Source organism: Vanellus vanellus, assembly GCF_965231255.1.
Source record: "Vanellus vanellus genome assembly, chromosome: Z".
Classification (NCBI taxonomy): domain Eukaryota; kingdom Metazoa; phylum Chordata; class Aves; order Charadriiformes; family Charadriidae; genus Vanellus; species Vanellus vanellus.
The window spans coordinates 15865052-15878500 of NC_138908.1; the positions used below are offsets into that span (position 1 = coordinate 15865052).

Here is a 13449-nt window from a genome sequence, read left to right on the forward strand (position 1 = left end):
GACCCAGCCAATCGGCTGCTGCGGCGTGTCCCCCGCGTGACCAGAAGGCAGGCGCCCCGAGCCCGCGCGTTCCGCGGCTCAGCGCATGCGTGGTAATGCCGGACACCGCGCGGCGATCACCCCGTCCGCCATCAGGCCTGCGCGGTAACGCTCCTCTCTCCCCCCCCCTCCGGCGGTGCCAGACCCACGGGGCGGGGGGGAGACGGAAAGGCGGCGGATGGAGTACCGCTGCGTACCCGCCTGCAGCTCGGTGCCTCCCCGCAAGGAACAGCCCGGCGCGGGAAGTGCCGGCGGTAGAGCCTGCCTGGTACACACGGCTGAGGGCGAGCGCGCGGCGCCCTCCCAGAGCATGCGCAGTGCCGTGGGCGGCCGGTGTACGCCGGGAGTGGCGGCGGCGGGCGAGCTCGGCCGTCGAGAGGTGGCGGTGATTGGCCAGCCGCCTTCCGCCTCCCTTTCCTATTGGCTGTCCGCCCTCCAAAGCCCGGCGGCCGGCAGGCCAGGACTTCCGGGGCGGGGCTGTGCCGGCTCAAAAACGCCCGGATGCGGGACCGGCTCGGAACTTTCCAGAAAAGTCGGGATAGGTGCAGGGTGAGGAGCTGCCGTGGGCTGCGGGACCGCCCGCTGCTCAGGGGCCGTCCTCCACCATGGTGAAGGAGACTACCTACTACGATGTGCTGGGCGTGAAGCCCAACGCCTCTGCCGAGGAGCTGAAGAAGGCCTACCGAAAACTAGCGCTGAAGTACCACCCTGACAAGAACCCCAATGAGGGCGAGAAGGTCGGCGGGACGGGACGGGGCTGGGGGGCAGGCTGGCCCGGGGGTTGCCGACATGGAGGGCGAGAGGAGCGTCTGGGGAGGGTTTGGCGGGAGCGGGAGGGTGGCCGGGTGTGGGGGGGCCTCCGGGGTGCTGTTTCAGGTTTCAAGTCCCGGGAGTCTGAGGCACGATGTATGTCTCTCGCAGTTTAAGCAGATTTCGCAAGCTTATGAAGTACTGTCGGACCCAAAGAAGAGGGACCTGTATGACAAAGGAGGCGAGCAGGCCATCAAAGAGGGTGGCTCCGGTGGTGGCTTCGGGTCACCCATGGATATCTTCGATATGTTCTTTGGTGGTGGTGGAAGGATGCAGAGAGAGAGACGAGGTAACATGCCATCATCTGACGTTTTCTCAGACTTTATAGCGTGGTCGCTGAGGTAGACAGGAGCAGAGTTTCTGAGGAGAGCGCTGTAGATGTAAGACTTTAAATAGCGTTAAAATTAAGTTACAGGCGTGATCTCAAAATCGGATAAAACGCTGTCCCTATCCCTTAGCACCAGAAAGGAGCAGGGGAGGGCATTTGGTTCATACGGTGGTAGTTTGGTCTCTTGTACATTGTCTCATGTTAATAACTAACCAGATTTCTTGTTTGGAAAGCCTTTAGCTGAGCATAAGTCCAGCAGCTAATAGGCTGAATAGGAGTTGGAATGGTAACATACCTTAAAATGTTTTTTTTAACCAAGCTACCATAACTGCATTTGGTTTTTAATTGCAAGTAGCTATATCTACATAAGATAGCCAAATCAAAGTCAGTCCGTGAAACCTTTCTGTTTTCCTGTGCTGTTCAGGAGAATTGAGTTTAAGCAGCAGTAGAATGCTGCTCTGAAGTTTAAGTCCCGTTTAATCCCACTGGGAAAGACTCTAGTGTTAATTGAAACCGGTAAGAGTAGTACTGACCCCATCACTTCTTAGTGTAGATCTGGTGACAAAAGGAAATAAAAAGGGTTTGTATCAAAATGTTAGTGTTGTATCAAAGTATTCTTAGTAAGCCAGCACCTGGTATCTTTCACAAAACTAAACCCGCAGTAGCTAAAGTTTTAATTAATTCCTGAGTGTATAAATTTAATTACTCAGTTCAGTTTCCAGAAAGTCCCCTGATGAGAGGAAGAAAGTACTTTGCTGTACATTCCAAGCACTGCTTCCCACTTCCTTGTAGGAGACACATTCAGTCACTTTGTTAAAACTGAAGTCCTGCATTATAAAACTTAAATGTCTTAGGTTCTATGTATTTTGTGTTATTGGTTGCACTTTCACAGAAGAGTCTCGGACTTACTCTAACAGAGAAGTATTACTGACAAAGCCATTAGAATTGTTACCTAATTTGACATCAGATAGGAAGGGGCTATTGACTAATACGAGCAAAACAAGATGAAGCTATATCAAAAAGGATGTTAAAGGTCATAGACTTGGTTTACTGTGACTTGAGCATACTGAAGTTTGTTGACCATGGGAAGCTTACTGTTACTTGGAGACCAAGCTTTCAAACTTGAGTAAATACCCATTTTCATTTACAGGCAAAAATGTGGTCCATCAGTTGTCAGTAAGTTTAGAAGATATGTACAATGGTGCAACGAGGAAACTTGCACTGCAGAAGAATGTTATCTGTGACAAATGTGAAGGTAACTGTGAATCTGAAACTAAACACAAGTTGTTACTACAGCTTTCGGGGTTGTTTTCTGGCAGCATGTAACCATCCATCCCAAATTTTCATTCTCCTCAGGTCGTGGTGGTAAGAAGGGTGCAGTAGAATGCTGTCCTAATTGCAGAGGAACAGGCATGCAGATCAGAATTCACCAGATCGGGCCAGGAATGGTGCAACAAATCCAGTCTGTGTGTATGGAGTGTCAGGGGCATGGGGAGCGTATCAGCCCCAAGGACCGGTGTAAGAGCTGCACTGGCAGAAAAATTGTTAGAGAGAAGAAGATACTAGAAGTTCACATTGACAAAGGTGAGGTGTCTTACTAGGATGAAGTATTGAACTTGGGTGTACTGACTAATTTTGCATCATTAAAACAGAAGCTTTAGCAAAAGCATGGTGTTGTTTTGCTGAGTAACGCTGCTGAATACATACTGCCTTTAAAAAGTAGGAGGCTTGTTTTTAGGGAAGGTTGATTACTTCTATGTTCACATCTAATACTCGTGCACATAAGTAAGAATGAGTTCTGAAACCTGCAGTGTTGTAAGTGGTGAATTTTTTCAGAGCAACCTCATAAGTGTGAGTCTTGGTTGGGTAGCTGGACTAACTAAAATAAAATTCATCACTTGCTCAGCTTGCCTAATGATTTTTCCCTGCTGGTAGGGAAACCCTGCAGACTCCGATCACTTCTACTGTGTTTCAGTGTGAAGGGGAACCAGGTCTGCTATAGTAATAGGGTGCAGAGACAGTGCTAAGCCCCTCATGCTTAGAACTCTGTTTGCTATGCAACCCTGACAGTGCTGCTCAGTGCAGGTACTCTTTGCTTGGCAAAATGCAACTCGATACACAAATCCTCACAGTGATGGGGGAACGCGAGAGTGTTGAGTGGCGAATGCATCTCTGTTGGGAGGCTGCTCAAAAGCTGGTGGTAGAAGACTCTGGAGTGGTGCAGCTTGTAAGATAGAAGCCATATGCTTGTCAGCTTTCTCTACAGACCACTGCCTGATTATCACCTGCCACTGTTGTATGTGTAAACACAGCTTATGCAATGTCTGGATTTGTTTTAACAGGGAAAATCCTACAGTAACTTTAAATAAGAGGGCTAGTAGGGATATATTACTGACATTTTAAACAGGGAAATCACTGAGAAGAGTCTCTTTTCCCTTATAGAACAGACTAAGTTAGCACAGGGCAGCTAGAATTTATGGTAGAGAGACTTTTGTGGGGGTGAGATGGATTTCTTATGTGATGGTTACAGTCCTAGGAAGAGTGCTTCTTGCACTTGGTGGGCACTGAGATGAGGTTTCGTAAGTAGCTCTGCCACATACATTTATAAAACTTGAAGAAGCTGATTAGTCACTTGCTCTCAAAATGTATTTTGTACACTGTTTCTGTTTTCGTTTTAGTACTTGTGCATATAATTAAAGCTGTTTTGATAATGTTTCCCTTAAGAACTTTATCTTGGCAGGTGGCTGTTTAGCACTACAATTAAGCTTAATGATACTGAGACATAGTTCAGGTTGGTACCACTAAAATATGTTGAACATGTAGGTGGATTAAAAAAAAAAAAAAAGGATGCTTCAGGGAAGGTCCTGATGTTCTAAGTTAAAGACCCAGACATCTCCTGGTACCAGCTCGTGCCTACAAAAATATTTCTTACTGCTGCTTTTCACTTAAAAAGATGAAAAATGTTTGCTTGTTTGTTTTCTGCAATAGGAATGAAGGATGGTCAGAAAATAACATTCCATGGTGAAGGGGACCAAGAGCCAGGACTAGAGCCAGGGGATATTATTATTGTCTTGGATCAAAAAGACCATTCTGTATTTACAAGGTAAAACTCTGGAAGTCCTTTGTGTTAACTGCTGAGATGCTTGTCCACGTGCTTCTTTGGTTACCACTCACCTTGTATCTACTGGAAATATCAGTAGATAGGATCATGTGGCTAGAACTCACGTGTAAGTTTGGGTGGCCAAAGGAGCACTGAGGTGTGTAGGAATCCTGGTACAACTAGTCACAGCCACTTGTGTTTTAGTAGCATGAGATATTATGTGAGCTTTGGCAGTGGAAGGGGATGGAAGGCAAACAAACCCAGTTACAGTTATTAAGAGTTTACAAATCTTGAATTTTAAGAACTCTTAAAATACTGAGATTTCGTTTAATAGATGTGAATATTTGTGATTAATTCTTTGCTCTTTCTAGGATAGCATTCCATCATTTACTTCAGAAAATTACCATTTAGTATAGGCAGCTGTTCGTTGCCCACTTGCTTCAAGGCATAGAAAACTTCTAGTGTGTCAGTTTTGCTCAGGGATCTTATTTGTGACAACTAAATATAGCATGCACTCTTTGGACCAGAGGTGGTTTTCCACACTTCATTTCCTGTCTGAGTGCACTGGACAGGGTAATCAGTCCTGTCTGTTCTTTCTTGTGAAAGCAAAAGTGACTCAAGTGGCATTGACCATGTCTCAAGTATTTTGTGTTACTGGACAGTACTGCTTGGTGTTGCAAGCCTCCTTGTTTCAAGTTACTGTTTGTGGAATGAGTGTCCAGTACATTTTGGTCCCATTAGAAGCAACACTTGTCATCTTGCAGAAATGTGTTGCACTTGATGTCTCACTGCTTCGGTTCAGAGCAGTAACAAGGGAATCAATGGATTTAGAGACACCAACTGCTGACGTTGTGCTTGTAAATAGGAACAGTGAGTGAAAGGTTCTTCGGAAACCTGCAGCTGGTCTGCCTGACTGTCCTGTATGGTGCTGGGCTCTGCGTATTGGTGCCAGAACTCTATGCCAAAGAACACTGAGTTCACAAGTTAAAAATCAGTTCTGTTTGCTTGGGATAAGCGTACTCAGCTGCTTTTTCTTAACTTCCAGTGAAACCAGATACTGAGTCAGCTATGCCAAAGGGACAGTGTGGGCCAAACTGTTTGCATGGTTACCTGGGACTTGAAGTCACAACTCTGCTAGCTTATTTTCATCCATCTTTCTGCTTGCTGCATTCAGTTCTAGTTTCCTTAGAAATCTAAGTTTCCTTACTGATCTTGTGGGGTTATGCTGAGGTCATGCTGCTTCTGGAACAAGTGGAATGTTCCCCCTCTCCCATCAAAGTCTAAAATTAACTTTTTGGGCGAGGCTCCTTCAGGAGACCTTTAAAACAGGATGAGTGAAATAACTAAGTTCTTTGAATAGGCGGGAGCATGTTGTAGTCGTTGAACATGAAGTGCATGCAAACATCACTAGCACTGCTGTACTGAAGTCAGAATAGGCAATTAAAACAATTGCATTATCTCTTCCAGATACTTCATGGTGCTTTCTAGAAGTTACTTTCATTATATCCCAGAGTGTCCATCAGCTGTTCAAACTTTGCTAGTACCAGATCTTCGGAAAGCGAGTATAACAGAATAGTCTAGAGCTAGCTGATGCACTTGAGAAAGCATTAATCTACACAAAGGAAGGGATTAATTGTCCCAGTTGCGATGTTTAAGAACTTCCTAGAATTGGGAAGGAGCAGTGAAGTGAAACTGGATGCAAGTGAGCCTTGCTGTGTTTATTTCTTTTCAATAAACACTTCTACACTTTGGATAGCTAGACTTGATAATGGCTCTCAGCATGGGTACCATTCCTGTAATTGCTGGCTTGAGGTGCTGCATCAATATTCAGTATTCTTTATTTAATAGCCCAGGCTTCTATTAAAATTGCAGCTTTATTGTGCTTAACTATTGCCAAGTTAAATACTGAAGTTGGGTATGATCCTTTTACTGCTTCTCCCTCTCTGTGACTGTTTTTGATTGATTCTACCTTAGACGAGATGAAGACCTTCTCATGTCTATGGATATTCAACTGGTTGAAGCACTATGTGGCTTTCAAAAGCCTATTACAACGCTGGATAATAGAACTATTATTATTACCTCGCATCCTGGTAAGTGTTGGTTTGCTTTCTGCTAAATGTCCAAGCATACAGTGAATTTAAGCTGGAAGTTTAAAGGAACAGAAGCATCCCATCTTGATGTACAAGGGATGTATGCTAGTGTCAAGCTTCTTTTCCTAGTCTTTGCAGTACAAATCTTTAAACAAAAGAAGGATTTTTGGATAGCAGTCAGCAGTAACTTTCTCTTTGCGTGATATAGTAACAGACCTTACCTCATGGACATACTTGTATCCTGAGGATGCCTCATGAGAATTGAAGGCCGTGGGTCTCTGAAAACCACTTTTTCAGCCTTGGAACTGATGGAGCACTTAATAAATTTGTAAGTATGCTTCCTCTGGGAAGCATAACAAGGTTACAAGAATGTAACGTAGATGTCAACCTGCTTTCCTACTCAGAAACTACCAGGCAGTAAGTCCCTATTAGACTACTACATATTGGTGTAGCTGTCTAACCACAATGTAGAAGGTTACATAAATATTGAAGGGAATTAAAACTAAAGCTACTTCTGTTGCCTGCAGGGATCCCTTTCTTTTTTTGGTTTTGGTTTGTTTGGTTTTTTTTAGGCCAAGTTGTCAAGCATGGGGCTATTAAGTGTGTGTTGAATGAAGGTATGCCAATTTATCGCAGACCGTATGAAAAAGGACGACTCATCATAGAGTTCAGGGTAAGTGGATCAACTTGCTTCCAGGGCACAGTTCAGCATTGAGTATCAATCCAAAATTTTAACCTCTAAGCATTATGTCAATCAAGAAGAGATACCAATTATTGGATGTCCTGGTTTGGTATTTGTTTCTGACAATGGTGAGGATATGTAATCTATCAAACAGAATTACAGTTCAGAACAAAGAGAACACTTGTAGAACACTTTGCTGAAAGTACCTTAAGTACCAGAAAAATTTCTTTGGCTAACTTAGGAATTCCTATTTGCTTGGCATGTTCTTTTGTTCCTATCATCCTATATGAAGGATGGATTAGTAACTTCCCTGTGCTGGAGCAACCAATTAGGCTTGAATATGCCGATTTCCTCTCAGGAGAGAAGCTAATGCTGGGAGCTGTGGCAGCAAGCTCTGTCTGCTATGGTTTTAGAGGAGATTCAACCGTCTCTCTAATGTTGATATATCTTGTACTTTGCTTCTAGGGTGATTCCAGAGGGTAGCCTGAGGCAGAAGAAATTGATTAAGTTGCCAGAGTTAGAAGCTAACTTCTTACAGGCATTAAAAAACAGGCTAGTGACTTAGATATTTTTTTAAGCTCTGGGTTTAAGTCATCTGTGATGATAAAGCTGACTTTGGTGGATACTTGACCTGTAGTGGGATGGAAAAAAAAGCCAATGCAGGCAGACTGGAGTAACCTCTGTTCTTGATTTCAGGTGAACTTCCCAGAGAACGGCTTCCTCTCCTCAGATAAGCTGTCGTTACTTGAAAAACTGCTACCTACAAGGCAGGAAATAGAAGAAACTGAGGAAATGGAGCAAGTGGATTTAGTGGACTTTGATCCATCTCAAAAAAGAAAACACCACTATAATGGAGAAGTCTATGAAGATGATGAGCATCACCCTAGAGGTGGTGTTCAATGTCAGACATCATAAATGGGCCAGTGAATAACTTGTGATGCTTGTTTTGTATGCATTAGTGGATGAGTGAAGGACTACAAGCAGTTTGCCCTCACTTCTCGCTATTTGTTGTTTTATCCAGCCATAGTTGTTTCTAAAAGCATAAATAAACTAAGTAATTAAACTGACTTTGCAATTTGTATACAGCTCCAGGACGCAAGCTCAAATGAAGCTGATTGCACTTCACCCCTGCCTTTTGGTCAAGAAAACCCTTACCTGCTTGTCTTTTATTCCAAGCCTTGTGATTCCTGTATGTGTGCAATTGCCCAGGCTTAAACTAAGGTTCTGTGGTGGTCTTAGAAATTCTAGATCTTCTACTCTGTTTAATAAAGTATGCACAAGTACTTATAATTCATGGTAAGATATAGTTAAGTTTTGTACCAGTTAGGATAACATGTTAATGTTTTGGGCTTGTACTGATGTTTATTAAATAGGGACTGGCACTAATGCAACCACACGATATGTGAAGCTGATGAGGATGTGGTCAATCTTCACAGGCCCATTAAAGTCATGTGATCCACAAGGTCTCGGAAGCTACTGCACTTACGGTCAAATAGTCCCTTCCACTGCCAGCTTTGGTCCTGACCCTGGAGTTAGATGTAAAGCTTGCTGTGGTTCATTGCTGCCTACTGTTTGGCTGCTGTCCTGCGCCGTACTGTTTATAGAGCCAGTGGTTGCTTGGCTGCTGCAGGAGCTTCTGTTGCTACCACGCATGAGTAAAAACCTCCAGGCTTTATCAGCACACGTGTAGTTGGGGATCTGTCAGCCTGCTGCCATGTGAAGCTTGACTTCCACCTTGATTACTGAAAGTGGATACCCCTCAGTGGTGTGTCACGGAAAGGAGTACCAGCCCCGTTGGTGGGCATACGTGAACCTGCAGGGGAGAGAAACTTACTGTCAGTGAATACAACCAACTGATGCATCTAGGATGTTCTGAAATTAATGTATTGTGTGCATTATTTTAAGCTGACTCTTGAAAATTCTGTATGAATGTTCTAATTGTAGATCAAGCATTTCCAATATAATTACAAAATTGTTCATTGCCTCTTTTCTTAGACCAGATGTTGGCTTAAAGACACCACCCCCTTCTTTTTAGACAGCTATTCACAGAAAAATCTTAGCAAAAAAACTTCTTTCAGAAAATATGCTGAGAAGATAGATCCAGATTTAACCTCTAGTGTGGTAGTGTACTCTTGTTACCATCTGGTTTAGGACAGAGCTTATGCTTATCATACTCCTTTAAAGCAGAAGTGTCACAAAGAGAACTTGGGTTTTCTTCCTGGAAATAGCTGCTACATGACAGTATGTGTGTTGTAACTTTAATATCTGGAAACCTACTCTTAAAAAACATCTCTGGTTCTTGGTTTTGTGTTTCATTTTATAATGACAGCTGGTACCATGGGTTTTGTACCTCAAATGTAGTTCCCTTTCAGGTACCTACAGAATAGCAGTCCCCTACGTTTCCCCTTTTTGTTCTTTTTCTGAGCAGGAATAAAATTCTGTAGGCAGTGTCTTTCCAAATTCTCCTTGAATGAGCTTATCGGTGAGCTCTGCAAATGTGACCAGCGGGACCCTTTGCTCTATCAGTAGGACAGTTTGGCCAAGTCAAGGGGAGGAGCAGAAAGTAATCCTCCCTCTGGCTAGGGTTGAGACTCCTGCTCAACTGTCTTCAGACTACGCAGCACTAAAGTTTGCTACTTGTTCTTGGTTCAGCAAGCACTCATGTTTCTTCTTTTCCTTAACCACTGGATCAAAACAGGGCAAACCAAGCTCAGTGCAGTGCCTTGAGGATGACAACAGGACATTATTTTGCTTCAGATGACTGAATTTAAAAAAAAAAAAACCAACATTCCATAGCCTTTTATTCCCAGCGACACTAGTTTTACTTTCACCACACTCATAGGTGCGTCAACACAGTTGAGGTAATGTTTCTGTTCTTGACTTACTTCCAAGACCATGATGGCTTATTCTGCTTGATACTTGATGACACCACAGCTCATCTAGAGGATGGGCCAGGTCTAAGCTTTCAGGAAGGTGGCTGATGAGAAGCCTCAGCAGAGCAGCCCGGGGAAAGATGCAGTTTAGCATTCTGCTTTGAAATGAAATAGCAATGGACATAAAAGCTACGTCCCAAAGAAATACACTGGCAGCAGTAGAGTAAGGCTTCAGCAAAAAGCACTAGCAAATGAGCTAGCAAGAAGAACGCAGCCCTTGGACCTTCAGGCAGGATATTGAATCCAATGTATGGCCTCTTCCAAGTTTCTTAGTTCTCCTGTGATATTCTGGTATCACACAGCTGCAGCAAGCAGCAAAACATGTCCTTTGCCACTGAAAAATGAAACAAGACAATTTTTTTCTGACTTCCTGTTGCTCTGTGTGGGATACAGTTTCCCATTTTGGGGCATAAATGAAAAAGGCCAGCTGGAGGAACTGAGAATACAGTAGCACAAAGTAGCTGCTTCCATAACTAACAGAGTAGTAATCCAACCTATCATAACCTCAGCTGATGTTTGCAATTACTGCCAGTGTTTCAGTTTCAACAACATCCTATTCATATCATCAAGCTTATAGTCTAGTCTATTACAATGATTCTTCCCACTGTGCACCAGGCATGTAGGACTTATTTTTTCCCCAGAAAGCTAGCAGCTCCACTATTCCACAGGTTTTCTGTGAAACTGAGAACGTCCACTGCGGACTCATTTAAGAGCCGTCTCTCATTTTTGTTTCTGCCTGCAAGACTTCAGGGCCCTAACTGTCCTATCATCCCTGTGCTTTGTCTACCTGCTACCCAGCAGCAGTGCAAGAATTTTGCTCAGCCCAGGGGAGTTAATTCAAGGATCCCAAATCTGCTTTGAACTTGCAGTGTGGCACAAGGTCACATGAGCAAGCAACTTGCCCTATGACTTTTTCATTAGCAACTTAATCTGGGAAGACATGTTCCTGCTTCCATTTGTGGATGATTGATAGGATGAGGGGTAATGGCTTCAAACTGGAAGAGGTTAGATTTAGATTAGATATTAGGAAGAAGGTTTTCACTCTGAGGGTGGTAAGGCACTGGAACAGGTTGCCCAGAAGAGCTGTGGATGCCCCATCCCTGGAGGTGTTCAAGGCCAGGCTGGATGGGGCTTTGAGCAACCTGGTCTAGTGGGAGGTGTCCCTGCCTGTGGCAGGGGGGTGGAACTCAATGATCTTCAAGGTCCCTTCCAACCCAAACCATTCTATGATTCTGTGATTCCATGAGTCTATGATTGGTGCTCAAATAATTAGTAAGGCACACTGAGAGAAACAAAGTTTGATTTAAGCCATCCTTTTCCCAAAATGCAAATAAAGAAATGCCAGGTTCCATGTTTTATTAGGAGGTAAGAAGAGCACCATTATAGTGCCCAGAGAATGGGGGGGACTTCACCCTGATATCTGCTGGCAGGACAACACAGCAGGACATAATCAGTCCAGGATGTTCCTGGAGTGCATCAATGAGAACTTCCTGACCCAAGTGACAGAGAAGCAAATGAGGAGAGGTGCTCTGCTGGACCATGTACTCACCAATAAGGGGCTTGTTTGGACTGTGAAGGTCAAAAGCAGCCTTGGCTGCAGTGACCATGAGGTGGTGGAGTTCAAGATCCTGAAAGGGAGGAGGAGGGTAAAAAGCAAGCTCTCAAGCCTGGACTTCGGCAGAGCAGACTTTGGCCTCTTCAGGGGTCTGCTCAGAAGCATCCAATGGGATAAGGCCCTGGAGGGAAGAGTGGCCCAAAAAAAGCTGGTTAATACTCAAGGCTCACCTCCTCCAGGCTCAAGAGCAGTCCACCCCAGTGAATAGGAAATCAGGCAAAAATGCCAGGAGGTCCGTATGGGTGAACAAGGAACTCCTGGCTAAACTCAAACAAAAAAAGGAAGCATGCAGAGGATATAAACAAGGACAGGAAAGTTGGGAGGAACGCAAACATGTTGCCCAAGCATCCAGGGATGAAGTTGAGCTAAAGCTCAACTGCAGTTGAATCTGGTCAGGGATATCAGACAAGAAGGGCTTCTCTAAGTACATAGATGGGAAAGGCTAGGGAAAATGTTGGCCTATGGCTGGATGAGATGGAGCACCTGGTCACACATGGAAAAGGTTGAGGTACTGAATGCCACCTTTGCCTCGTTCTTACTAGCGACATTGGTCTTCAAGAATCCCAGGTCCCAGAGACCAAGGGGAGAGTCTGGAGCAAGGAGGATGTACCCTTGGTGGAAGAGGATCACGTCAGGGAAGGCTTAAGCAAACTGGACATACATAGGTCCACGGGCCCTGATGGGATGCACCCAAGTGTTGTGGGAGCTGGCAGATGTCATTGTGAGGCCACTCTCAATAATCTTTGATCAATCATGGTGACTGGGGGAAGTGCCTGAAGATTGGTGGAAAGAAAATGTCACTTCCATCTTCAAGAAGGACTAGAAGGAGGATCCAGGGAACTAGAGACCCATCAGCCTCAGCTCAATTCTTAGGAAAGTGATGATGCAGCTAATCCTGGAAACCATTTCCAGGCACATCAATAACAAGAAAATCATCAGTAGTAGTCAGTGTGGCTTCACCAAGGGAAAGTCATGCTTGACCAACTTGATAAAACTTTTATGAAGAAATAACTGGCCTGGTAGATGAGAGGAGAGCAGTGGATATTGTCTACCTAGACTTCAGTAAGACCTTTGACACTGTCTCCCACAAGATCTTCACAGAGAAGCTGTTGATACATGGGATGGATGAGCAGTGAGGCAGACTGAAAGCTGGCTGAATGGCCAGGCCCAGAGGGTAGTGATCGTGGAACAGAGTCTCGTTGGAGGCCAGTGGCTAGCAGCGTACCCCAGGGGTCAGTACTGGCTCCAGTCCTGTTTAACATCTTCAGTAATGATCTGGATGATGTGAGAGCGTATAACCTTAGCAAGTTTGCAGATGACACAGATCTGGGAGTAGCTGATACAACAGAGGGTTGTGCTGTCATCCAGATGGACCTCGACAGGCTGTAGAAATAGGCTGACAGGAACCTCATGAAGTTCAGCAAGGGAAGTACAATGTCTTGCACCTGGGGAGGAACAACCACAGGCACCAATACAGGCTGGGGTAGCTGGAAAGTAGCTGGGCAGAGAAGGAACTCGGGGATCCTGGTGGATAGCAAATTGAACATGGGCCAGTAATGTGCCTTTTTTGGAAAGAAGGCTAATGGTATCCTGGTTGCCAGCAGGTTGACAGAGGTGACCTTCCCCTCTAGTCAGCATTGGTGAAGACGCGCCTGCAGTACTGCGTCTGGTTTTGGGCTGCTCAATATGAGAGAGACATGGATGTACTGGAGAGAGTCTAGCAAAGGGCCATAAAGATGCTGAAGGGACTGGAGCGCCTCTCCTATGAGGAAAGGCTGAGAGATCGGGGACTGTTCAGCCTGGAGAAGAGAAGGCTCAGGGGGGATCTCATCAATGTATACAAATAACTGAA

The 13449-nt window shown here is 44.7% G+C and overlaps 1 protein-coding gene across 2 annotated transcripts; it reads left to right on the plus strand.

Annotated features, from left to right (window-relative positions):
- Positions 1-499: 499 nt before the first annotated feature.
- Positions 500-9347, plus strand: DNAJA1 (DnaJ heat shock protein family (Hsp40) member A1). Of its 2 annotated transcripts, XR_014270172.1 has the most exons (9): positions 500-776; positions 961-1138; positions 2328-2432; positions 2534-2761; positions 4166-4280; positions 6252-6367; positions 6940-7040; positions 7515-7601; positions 7746-7867. XR_014270172.1 is itself a non-coding variant. In XM_082497125.1 (8 exons), exons 1-8 carry the CDS (start codon positions 645-647, stop codon positions 7962-7964), a joined length of 1194 nt encoding a protein of 397 aa, XP_082353251.1. In that variant the 5' UTR covers positions 509-644; the 3' UTR covers positions 7965-9347. The 2 variants fall into 2 exon arrangements, 1 of the variants encoding a protein (XP_082353251.1); XM_082497125.1 differs by lacking the exon at positions 7515-7601 and having other exon boundaries at positions 509-776; positions 7746-9347.
- Positions 9348-13449: the final 4102 nt, after the last annotated feature.